The 12552-nt window shown below is 49.1% G+C and overlaps 1 protein-coding gene across 1 annotated transcript in view; it reads left to right on the forward strand.

Moving 5' to 3' along the window:
* Positions 1 to 12552, forward strand: part of LOC131215773 (transient receptor potential cation channel trpm) — a 41862-nt gene that overhangs the window by 17056 nt on the left and 12254 nt on the right. Inside the window, exons 3-8 of the mRNA XM_058210170.1 lie at positions 7255 to 7417; positions 8551 to 8691; positions 8783 to 8855; positions 9791 to 9950; positions 10072 to 10208; positions 11615 to 11653. Coding sequence (XP_058066153.1) covers positions 7255 to 7417; positions 8551 to 8691; positions 8783 to 8855; positions 9791 to 9950; positions 10072 to 10208; positions 11615 to 11653 — 713 coding nt within the window. The remainder of the gene's footprint in view (positions 1 to 7254; positions 7418 to 8550; positions 8692 to 8782; positions 8856 to 9790; positions 9951 to 10071; positions 10209 to 11614; positions 11654 to 12552) is intronic.

A 12552-nucleotide genomic window follows, 5' to 3' on the forward strand; every position in this document is an offset into this window, starting at 1 on the left:
GTGGACGAATAAAGACAAATAAAAGTTGCCCAAACTTAACTATATATTAATACCATCGTTCGATTATACATGCACGTTGAGGTGTAGCAGCGAATGTTGCAGCACCGCAGCCAGGGAAACTTTGGCCATAAAACAGCACTGTGGCGAGTTGTAATAATGCTCCGGGCCCTTTCGCCATAATTTCTGCATTATTTAGTTTTAGACCCGAATCGAATTTAAACTTTTAATGAGGCCAAGTTTAGCTTTCCTCCGGGGCCATTTTTCATGCAACTAAAGGGAGAGCCACTCGCAGGCCAGTGCTCGCCAGTGGTGACGGGTGAATAATGGTTTAAAAGTACTACCTTGCGGGCTCCCGGTTGGGTTAGGTCATGGCCTAGCGATATCCGGCCTCGAGAAAGTGAAGGTACCGAGCGGCTTACGGACACCAGCAGCGAAAGGCCTGCGGGGTTAGCGCGCGTCTGACGGAACACCGTAGGTGTTGCAGTGTGGCGCATCCGCCGGAACCGGCAGCGGTGGGCGAAGTTTTAATTTATTCCCTATCCGCCCGTTGGCCGTGAATCTTGGCTCGTGAATGTGACGAAAACCGTTGCTATATAATATTGAAATTTTATGCTGGTTCGTGCCGCTACCAAGTTTACAATACAAATCAGCACATGTCGTCGTTGGTGTTGAAGCAGAATGAATCCGGGCCGGGGTCATGTTGTTTGCTTTTACAACACACCGAACGACTTTCAAGAGGTGAAGTGTCTGCTCCAAATTGGCCCGAGAAAACAAGCATATCTTTTCAGTTGATTTAGTTTCAAAACTGCTCATACCACACTTGTGTCAAACCACAAACGTGCCATTCTTGGCTCCTGCGGTCGGTTCGAGCCGTATTCCCCGGAAGCAACACACCCTTGGCCTCGGTTCTACTCGTTTGACCTACTTTGCCGGGAGGCTTGAGATTTGAACGCCTTCTCGTGAAGCCGACCTCGGCCGATCAGTGCTCGGGTTCGGTACCGTCTCCTGTGGTACTGCACGGGGCAAGGTCGGTTATTGCAAAATCGATAATTTTGGCCGGGAAGTTCGCCCTCTACACCGCAGTGGACATGTAGCAGAGGAGCATGTGCACTTGAATGAAGCCATCGTGCATGCCGCCGTCCAGGCGCACCTACACCAGTGACCGGACTTTTTTTGTGGGTTGGATCGGTTTCGCTGCTCGAGTGTCCTTGCGACTGCGACTGTCCTTCGTTTGCGGGACTGCAGCAAAAACATTCAGCAAAAGCATTACCGAAGCGGTTTCTTACCCCCTCACTGGGTTGGTCCGGCTTTCTGCGGGTGGTTTTGCGGATGCGGTTCCATGCGAAACCGTGTGCGAAACCGTCCCGTGAAAATCCCGTTCCAACGGCGAGTGGGGCGTGATTATGGCTAAAAGCATATCGTGGTTGTAACGGTACGCCAAAGCATAAAAATTAAGAGAAGACATTATTTATCCCGCCGAGAGCACGCACCGAACGGTGGAGCGGGGACTATCGACGGTGGAATGAAAAATAGCTCCCCGGGGAGAGCAAACGATAGAACGATTGGCCCATTAGACGGGACCGGGCAACCGAGCCGGCAGTCGGGACACACCGTCGAGCTGTAAAGATGTCTATTTTTCTTCGATTTGACGTATCGGGAGTCGAAAGTCTTTCAGAATTTTTTCGATCATTGGGCGAGCGTACCGAAATTGTCCCAGGAGATTTATGGTGCTGCCGGCTTGTGTCTGCGATATTGAAATGGTTTTTGTCTGTTTCATTGAATATGATTGAAAGAATTTCTTATGGAAGGCCCATGAAAGCATATGATTCATTTCGATGAGTTAATAGATATCCCCACCACAAACTAAAATGAGTAAATGGGCCTGTAAATGTATACGATTGTGTGCATTTTCATTCAGCATTTACCGTATAGGATCGCTCTAGGGTTGACAGGTCGCGTTCGTTATTAAATGGGAAATTGGATTTCTCTCACCAAATCGAATTGGGCTCGAGAACCCGTCTCTTCGCCACACTCGGCGGGTGTTTAATTTGACTAATGAAGCATCCATTACTCATAGACTCCACCGGTGCCACCGGGTGGCACAAATCACGGCCAGTAAATAGGGCGTCAAAGTCAGTAGACCAATCAACGTCTCACTCTTTGGTGATGATACTTTTTGTCACTAATTCGACTTCGGCTTTTGACAGAGTTGTCTGCCAAGTTCCCAACGTTCAGCGGCAGATATTTCTGCCGGGACATGCCTGCCTGGGATTGGTTATGCTTGGGCCAACCGCCCTGGTTAATTTCCGTTCCATTTGGTTGATTACTTTAATTCGTTAAATGTACACCCATCGTCTCGGAATCTTTCCGTTTGTGGCGGTGAAAGTGCTTCAGAACAGTGTGTCGCCGAAGCGGAATTTCATTTTGAATTAGCATTTTAATAAGCTTGCATTGCCGGTATACGATTCGATTGCCGTTCGTTACGTTGTGCGCGGAACTCGGGAACTCGAGGGAACTCGAGTCTGGTTGGGTAGAGTAATGATGGATAGAACCGATGAAGTACGATGCAATTAAGGTCGCGATTTATGGTTAATCACCTTTCCCAAAAGTGGCGGAAAAGTGTGCAAAATGTCCCGATGTTAACGCAATAACTTTAAAAGTTAAATTCTGTCCCTTACTCTTCGGCGATTTATTAACAGCCTTCCTTGGCGCCTTGGCACGGTGGCACGAGAAATAAATGGAAATTAAATTAATGTTCAAACATAATGTTCGCTTATCTCGAGACCGAGTGGGCCGTCTGGCAACAAGTCAATTTCACTAGTCTCTTTAACAGCTTGCCCTTGTCGTTGAAATGTGCAAAAAAGGGAAACAACAAAAGCACCGCCGAAAACGAAACAATGCACACACAGAGGACCAATTCCCCTTTGTGAACCCGCCGGTAAGTACCGGTTGGGGAGTTTTCAAGAATGTGGATAAAATAAATGACAGGCAGCAAAAGTTTGCCACCGAAAAAAAACACAGAAAGAGGATCCCTTTGGCAGCAGTGTCTAGTGCGAAAGAAAGTGAGCTACAAACACAGCCACAGAAGCAAAAAAACCGGTCGAGAATCGGAGGGAAAAGTTTCTGTTTCTTGCTGTTGAGATTTCGCCGAAGCCGCGACTTCAGAAGTCGACCTGCGTGCGTTGCCGCAATTGCCCGTGCTTGTTGTGTACACGCCTGTTGTTGGGGTACGGCTCGAAGCTTACGCTACGTTTTCGTACGAAGTATGTCAACAAATTTGCAAGAAAATCCAACCCGAGAGTCAGCAGCTCAAACTCACCGAGAGGCTCACCGAGATGTGCTGGGTTCGTCGGGCCAGCTTTAAGCAGGATTAGATCGTTATTATTTCACGCTTTTTGCCCCGCATTTGATGAACCCCAAGCTCGCCGACGTACGCTACGCATTTCACTCATCGTTCTGTGCTGAGAAGGACCGATTCACGTGCCTCTTCACGTTGTTTGTGTACGTTCCGCGTAATCCTTCGGATGGGGGTTGCTTTCCGCGAAAAATCTGCTTTAAAAACATATACAATTGAAATATGAACCCAGCTCTTCGCAGTGCTCTACGGCACTGGGCTTTAATTTGTTGGGGATCCAGTTTCACTCCAGTGTAGAGTAGTACTTTTGCGGCATACGCGTATAGTTAGTATGCAGTTGAAGTGCAGGGTCTTCGTGAAGCACGACCCAAAGAGAAGCGAAGCAAAACACCCGGTTCTCCATTTCGCAGTCAGCAATCCAACGCAATGCCGGAGTGCTGCCGGAGGCGAACCGATGTTTACTCTTGGCTCGTGTGGCGTTATGGCACAGTTTATGCCTGACGTCAAAACGTTGCCACTAATTGTCATTCCTCAGCATTCCACATGCGAGAGCGAGGGGTACAGCATCGCAGCAGCACCACCGTCGAGTGCTGCCGTAGGTGTCGTTCTAAATTCCGAGAACGCCGCCCAAGCATCGATGACAGGTTTTCCTTTGCGCACCGCACCGCAGTCACTGTCTGCTGTTTGCAGTATCCGGTCAGGCTCAGGTGCCTCGGTCCCGGGGTTCCCGGTTCCACCCGGTATGCACTGCACTCGACTGACATCATTAAGCAGCAGGTAGGGATCGATACCGGCGGGCGTGTAGGAAAATTAATTACGTGTTCCCGGTGCTCCGTTGTCGGATACCTCTCGGTAACATATTGAGACGGAATCGGGACGAAGGAAACGCGATCATCATCTGCTGCGCTTCGATAAGGAGCTCCGATGAACGCGCGCCCCAAGAAAAGCGTCTTCGGATCACGGAACAAGTGGAAAACGGTTTTCGGTCAAGTGCCTGTTACATGCGGTCTCGGTGATGTGCTTTAAAGTGTAAACGCGACACTCAGAGTCTGGGGGTGATTCAGAGTATGATGGACCTTGCAGCACGGACGCGACGACGATGACTAGTTAGTATGTACACTTGGCCCGCCCTTGAGCCTTTGGCAAAGTGTTGCTTGATGCCATAATCATCGTGCTCCGCACAGTGTTCAGTGGATGACAAGAAAAAAGGAAACCTCTCTCTGTGGACGTTGCTGCTTTTGCCGCACAAGAAGAGCAAAAGGACCCCAAAAGGAGTGTAAATCAACAGACTTCCGTGGCTTCATGAGAGCTGTTCTGGTTGTGGGGCTGTTGTTGAGAAAATCGAGGAGTCCCGGGGCAGCAGAATGTCACCAGAAAGGCACGCTCCTTGGCTCCTGGCGGGGCAAAGTGATTTTTTGTTTAGTGCCCTGGCAAAGTGTGATAAAACGCTAAGCTTGTCGCCGCCTAAACACCACCGGGGCTAGCTGCTCCGAGTGGACTAGAGATGGGACTTGGAGAGGACTGCTTGCTTACCACCAGCCGGCAACACAACTCCTTCAGGTTGGCCAGGAAGAGCGCTCTCAATTCGCCCTCTTTTGTGTGTGGTGCGACACGGTAATCCTCAATCATCCGTGTGCGCCGGCTTTCGGTGCTAGTTGATAGAAAATTGTGTTTGCGTTCCGCTATAAATCATCGCGAAGTTGAAGTTAAAACTCTACTTCTTGAAATCTTTTCCAATTTTGAGCCAACAAATCGTGGGCACTCCGCTGGAAACTGTGTTTCTCTAACGGCTTGAGATCTTTCAGTATATTGATGAGAATTGCCGAGAAACTCTGGCCGTGAGTCATTTTAAATGTGGGGCTAGAAAAGTACCACAGTCCCGTCTTGGGGCGGGGTTCGTAAAAGCTTTGCCGGGAAACGCTGCCAATGGAGACGCCTGGTGGGTCGAACACTTTTGATGGCACTAATGCCACCAATAAAACGTAATCAAAGAGAATCAAAGGAAACACATTTTCTCCCGCGCGGCTTCTCACGGTTCGACCGACCCCCCGTGCTTTTCCGGGATGCATTCCTTCCGACGCTCTCGGGCTGTCCTGCGACCCCCGGGTAGAGATGACTCCGTACCGTGCGTGACAGAGCGTGCGCCAGCCATTATCGTGACTTTCCGTCTCCGATCCACTACAAATAGGTGGTGTCCGTTTAGCAGGGATCAAGCCGTGGATTGTCGGACACCGCCCCGGGTATCGCGCCCCGGCTATCATCAGCGTCATCTGGTGGAAGGTCAAGAAAGTAATCAATAAGGTTGTCGCCGCGTCGCCCGACATCGTGTGGGCTTTAGCCTCACAGATGTTGCCGTTGACTGTGTGAGCTGATAAGCTGCTGGATTTCGTGGGCCCTTCGCCCACGGTTTGGAGCAGCTGGTGGAAGCGAAGAGCCTCAACCATGTTGTTAGCCAACCTTTTCGGGGGGGGGTTGGAAAGCAATCTTTTGAGTTCTGGGTTTTTGTTTGAGGATTACCTCTCGACAAGCAGCCGGTGTTACTTTTACCACAGCCCGAGCTATCACCGGGTTAGCGCCGGTGATGGCGCAACTTTTAATTGCTTTCGTCAATCGATTACTTTTGAAAGTTACTTTATGCGTATAATGAACTGTGATGCAATTTGGGCTAGTGGCCACCAGTAACCTCCGTCGAAGATGTCTCTTCGGCACAAACATGACAGTGAAGTGAGCAGCAATCAAATCTTTCGGCACAGGCCACCGTCCACTTCGGCGGATCGGTGTCATATTCTCTTCATCGAACGGCGAGTCCCTCACGCGAGCGGGGTCCAGTGTTGATAGCATCCCCCACCGTTTCGCAGGATAATGCGGTGAAAGGCATTTGATTTGGGTTTATCATCGGAAAAAACAACGTAATATTTGCCGCCTTCCCTCGATGTGGAACGCGGGAAGAAATGAATCCGACCGCAATATTTCCTCGCTCCTCGTTTTTCCAGGCTCCTGCCCGCTGCCCGCAGCTGGCAAGCGCTTTCTGGAAAAAGTAAATAAAGGCGAAGAGAAAGGATTTCGCCTTCTCTTTTTGCATTTCCGGGCCGGTTTCTCTACTCACCAGCACGCTTCCGAGGGCCACACACAGTATGTGTCCACCGCAGTCACGGGTTTGCGGGTTTGCTTGTTCTGCACGTGACCCGCCGTCTGGGCTCGGCGCCTGGAGAATGGTGGCGCACGGCGGAAGGATGTGGGCATTTCCGTTTTATGATGTGCGAACCTCGACGTAGGGTTGATGAATATTTCTTTCCTTTTGCTCTTTTGCCATTTGACTCTAGTGTGATCCTTGTGATCATGGTTGGTGGGTTGTCGCCGGGATAATGGAGGCGCCTGGTTCCTTTCACCAATGCTCTCCAATGCATGGCCAATGCTGCTACGGCAATGATCTACAGCTTCACAGTAACGGGCGGAATGTATGGAAAGGATTCTGGTTTAATTGTTACATCGTCCGTTCCCATTCACGACCAAATTCTTTTCGTGGCACCGTTCAATGGGAAGTTTAAGCTCGAACCTTAGTTTGAAGTGAGAGACTTAGAAGTACCTAGTTTTAAAGGCAAATTACGGGTGCGTTTTCAAATGGTTCTCGATTTATTATTCATGAACTAAACTGAACAAGAAACTCCTTCGAAACCGAATAACGGGCCATTCGGGACACCGATTGTCTGAATACCACTGTCGGTTGGTTGGTTTTACGTTAAATGTATATTAATTTATACGGAGGACACCGTATCTCCGGTCCGTTGTATCCGGTCCGTCTCGTTTTTTGCGTGGAGGGCAGTGATGAAACTTGTGAGAAATTGAATTTCTATTCACTGGCACCAATTGTTTTTCTATTCTTCGTTTCCATTTCCCAGATGCTGCTGTGGTCAGGAACGGCGCACCCACCAGTTCGTGCCGGGCATCGATCCGGGCATTTCGGGTGACATTTGGCTGCCGCAGAAGCATACCCGGTCGCAGGCTACCGATGCGTACGGTACGATCGAATTCCAGGGAGGTGCTCACCCGACGAAGGCACAGGTAAGGCACGGGGCAGAGTGGGGCGCGGGCTACCGGGTCGCGCTGCTGGTGGATTCGAGTGGGGACCCGCTCGAGAGGTCAGTAAATTCTTGGGAAAGGATCAAATGGTCGCCGCCGTATCCACTTGGAGTGAACCCTTCTTTGCTCGGCACGCCCAGCACGGTGGCAACGGGCAATTGGGTTCAAAGGTTTTGCAAATGATGAAACGATAATGTTCGCCTCGGTCCGGTCCGGCCGGCTGTTTATGCTTCGAGCGTTTTTGACCCGGCTGCTTGAGGAGTTAAAGTTTTCCAAAAGTCGACCGAAGGGTAAGTTAAGTGTGTTAGTGGCAGCCACGGTGGTCGCAGTGGCCCATCGAGTTGTCTCATCGTGCAGGGAAGTGATGTGGCTGCGAAAGTTAATTTTCGGAAAGTTTGGTTCCGCTACGGTGGCGGCCGTACGGGGAACCCTTTTGGCGAGTTGTGGTTCGGAACACAGTCCCTGAGTGCTTAATTAGTAGGATTGGACTGGGCAGAGAGGGCTGAAGAAGCTGCTACAATATTCACAAAGGTGCTGAAAGTATTTTTTAATAAAACATCTCCTTGGGCTCTCTATTTTTCATTCCAATTAGAAGGCGTGCTAATTAGATGCGAAACAGTAAACAATCAGTAATTATTTACTGGTGTTGGCAGATTTTCAATTATCCGGTGCGGGTATTCCAATCACTGTCACCAAAGTTTACCGGTTGATCAGCTGTTTATCGGGCTTCGACGGTGTCACTGCTTTGGCCAACTTTTCTCACCGGGCTTTACCGAGGTTTGGGGCCACGCGGAACGTTAATGATGAAAGTTTCAGTCGCGCGTCCCCGCACCGCTGTTCAATCAGTGTTGAAGTGAGCGAATGGTTGAGTTTTGTTTGTTCGAAATTTTACACCACTCTGTTGTTCATGGTTGGTTGACGTTCATGGTGCTTTTCCCGGAGACGCGGAGTCCTGAGTAGTTTCCGGGCATGTTTGGCCCATTGTCCGAAGGAGCGAAGTTTGCAAACCCCGCAATCGGGTTGAGTGTGCCACTCATCAATATTGCGATGTCATTTCTCCTCCATCGACGGTGAACTTATGCTGCTGGCTTATTTTTCTTCTTTTCATTTCACAGTACGTTCGCCTATCTTACGATACGCGGCCCGAGCTCCTGGTGCAGCTGTTTACACGCGAATGGAATCTCGAGCTACCGAAGCTGCTCATCACGGTCCAGGGTGGAAAGGCAAACTTTGAACTGCAGACCAAGTTAAAAAAGGTAATGGCCCCAGAGGTCGTTGCAGCGCGAAGCCGTGGTGGTGTTGTCGCCGTCGAACAATGACATTCTTATGCCGTTTACGTTCTTACAGGTTCTGCGGAAGGGACTGCTGAAGGCGGCCAAAACGACGGGTGCATGGATATTTACCGGAGGCACCAATACCGGTGAGTGATGGCCGACTCCTTGCCGAACTCTAGGAGCCAGCTGGTTTACTGGAGAAATTTCGACCACCGGCTCTCGGCCCGTCCATCATCGGAGACAAACCCATTTTCGGGCCAATTTTCGTGCCCGTAATTTGATACTGCGTGACCCGGCATAATGCAGTGAGGGCCGACCCTTCGATGGGGGAATGGGTCTCCTTCGTTTGGGCCTCCGCTTCGACGGCCCATGATTCAATCATGGTCCATCCGTCAACGATGAGTGATTGACGTCGCCCCGCGGACGCAATCATCCGACGGGACGCTCCATGGTGTCCATCCTCAGAAGCATATGGATGGTCATGAGAGCGATTTTGTAATCCTTAAAAACTACGACAGTTGGTAAAATAATTAGCAAAAAGTTTAAAATCACTTCACTACTTGCAATAGACAGCCTTCGCTGCTGCTAACAACCTTTTCCACATTTGTTTCCCTTTTCGCTCCGGGCAATTATAGTTGAAAATCTGGTCAAACTACCGCCACGCAACCACGAACACGGAGAAGTTTGCTAATGGCATTACCAAATCGCTGGCTGGTTGCTTCCATTCCGTTCCGAGAAAAGCCGGCAGCACCCGGGCTGAAACTGTCAGACACTGGGCCGGCCCGGAGAAGTTTGTAAGAAATTTTGGGAAAATTACAATTATTTTGCTGCGGCTGGTGGTTTCGCTCCGTTCCACCGGTGCGCCAGCCCGTCGGGAACGGAGATTAAGCGAAAGGTTAATACACTTTCCCCTGGAGGCCCCCCGGGAGTGTCGCGGTTAGAAGGAGTGGTTCGGTTTGGGAATTGATTATTGTGCTGCCTGCTCGTTGAGCTGAACAGTTTCGCCCAACCAACGAGCGCCAAAGTAACTAATGATCGCGTCATGCTAATCTTCTAACCCGTTTCTTCCGTTTTCCCAAAGGTGTAACCAAACAAGTCGGCGATGCGCTACTCCTCGAGGGCCAACAGCGGTCCGGGCGCGTAGTGAGCATCGGTATCGCACCGTGGGGTATAGTCGAGCGTAATCACGAGCTTCTGGGGCACAACCGGGACGTTCCTTGCCACAGCATCAGCTCGCCTCGGTAAGAGGTGCTTCGCGGAGCGCCACTCGCGGGCTTATGCAAATTTTTCATCACACTTTAGGACCGCACGGCACTGACATTTCCATTTTGCTCTCCCCGTCGGACGGGCTGCTTATTATAGATCGAAGCTGGCAGTACTGAACAACAGGCACGCTTACTTTCTGCTGGTCGACAATGGTTCCCAGGGGCGCTACGGCGCGGAACTGATCCTGCGAAGGAAGCTGGAGAAATACATATCGAATCAGAAGCTGCAACCCTGTAAGTAGTAGCGTTCCGCGCCACCACGGCACCCACGGTGCTAACCGACGAAGGAGTTCACGTTAACGTTTCTTCCGGCGAACTTTTTTATAGCCTCTGACGACCACACAGGAACGGGCTGTCGGGCACAATGAGCTTTTATTGTCGTTCCTTTTTAAACCGCTCCTGGCTGTGTGGGAGCAAGGATGCGCACTCTGTGGCGCACTTTTACGGTGCAATATGCGATAAACACCATTTAGCCGGCGTGTCTACGGATCGCTTACCCATTCCGTCCCGGAAAATCGTTTCGTTGAGAGCGCAGGAAAAACGGCACTCTTTATGAGCGTATCACCATTAACGTGGACAATTTTTCATGCGACGGCCAGTCGCAGCGGCTTAAGTCACAATCTGCAGTCCTTTGATCAATTGTCGCCGGCCGCAAAAGGTCGCCGTGGTAGTGTTATGTGTGTACCGGTAACGTAGGAAAATGTGAACCTTAACGCATACGTTAATCACATTCACGGCGATCAATTTTCATTTACCTTCGTGGAAAACCTTACGGTCACGTGATAGTAAACAGTTGCGTTGTATCGTGAAGTTGGAAAATGGCTTCACGGTTCAGGGCGATGGTTGGTTAACGATCTTCCGGCGGCACTCTCAGTGGCTTTTGCCTTGTTAATGACCCGACCGTTTGGTTCTTGGAGTCCTTGGCGTTCAAGGTAGTGTTACTTCGAACTAAGGAATATTTTCCGGGCTAAGAACATCAAGATAAAAGTAAACAACATTACTTCAAACGAATACGAACTATGTGGATGCGGTTTGAGGGTTTTTTTATACCGATTGATCACTTTTCCGATATCCTTAGAAGTATAGGCCATTCTAAAGGTAATCTTTAGAGTGGCGTTATGTCACCTAGAGTGGCCTTGGCAAAAATCGGTCGCTTAGCGAATTATGGTAATTTATGCACATAGATTTATGGTGATGTAAATGGCACAGGTATGACACCCTCTGATAGGCGAGGAAGCTGCTAAGTGAATGAATAAATAATTCAACGAATCCTCAGAATCACTCAGAATTGGAATCATAAAGAGATTTTTTTCCGCTTTCTTCCTTCTCGGGTTCTATCAAAATCAGGAACAGGCCTTGTGGCTATATTGAACAAAATTTTCTTCAGTCTCTTTTGCGTGTGAAACGAATATGTTGGTTCGTGTGATAAAACAGAGGTTTTACTTAGGCATGAGAATGGTGTTGACGGAAATAGTTTGTTTAGGATACTCAGTAAAACGCTGGATTTGCTTCTGATGACGTATGTGGTTCCACGTATGTGACACGCCTTGCAGGCAGAGGATTCGAAGCCATTATCTGAATGCATAAATTTTGCTCTCGCATCACGCTAACTGTGCCTTTCTTCAACTGTCATTTTATAGACAAGATGCTGTCATCTTTAATGAATTTTCACTACAAAGGTAACTAAGCTTTGCTGACTAAAATGGTAGCACCGTATTTAACAGGGCTTAAAATTTTCCAATCCCACGCCCTAGTGGTCATTAGAACGCTCTCCTCTGTACAGTTCAAACGTTTTAGAATTAGAACACTGTTTAGACCCATCGAAAATCATGGTGCTTTCAAGGACCTCACGGATCACCAACGGCGTGCATGAGCCCCAGATTGTGCATTGTTTTTGCTTTAAACTACAATCAATGTTTATTTTACAATTATTATTGGCTTCACCGTGAACCGTTTCTTTTCCCCGTTATAAAATTACTATTATACTATTATTATAGCTAACGAGAGTTGATGATCGCACAGTTCGATTCAGCATTTCATTTGTTTCCCTTATTAGAACTAGAATGTAGAAGACGCAATGGAACGATCTTTGCGGTCGTTTTTGTTGTCCACCAACTTACATTGCGTTGCAAAGGGTAACACCGTAAAAAGGTGAAACATGTGCGCACTAAGAAGATAACATGATAAAACATTTTGTTAATAAAAAGCTCCGAAGCGCCCGTCCCTGGCTGCTATTTATGGCATATGATGAATTCACCGTCCTTTCGTATCCAGTCCTGGGATTGTGGCTTCCGCTTGGCAAACAACTGTAGGCCCGAATAGAGCAGTAAGGGCTCCAAAAAAGGAAGAGAAAATCTGCAGGCTTTGCCGGCGTTCATCACGGAATGGCTGCTGGTGGCTCTTTCACGTTGACCTTTCACCGTAATAATCCTATCCCTGGCGAACTCTCTTCGGTGCAATGAACAATTTATCTTAACGACACACCAATTACGTGAAGAAGGTAGATTATTAGGAGCTCAAGGGAGAAGCGATAGTAGCGAACCGTCGAGAGATTCAGGTTCATCCGGTGAAGCTGAGC

This window comes from Anopheles bellator, chromosome 1 (genome assembly GCF_943735745.2).
Source record: "Anopheles bellator chromosome 1, idAnoBellAS_SP24_06.2, whole genome shotgun sequence".
Taxonomy (NCBI): Eukaryota; Metazoa; Arthropoda; class Insecta; order Diptera; family Culicidae; genus Anopheles; species Anopheles bellator.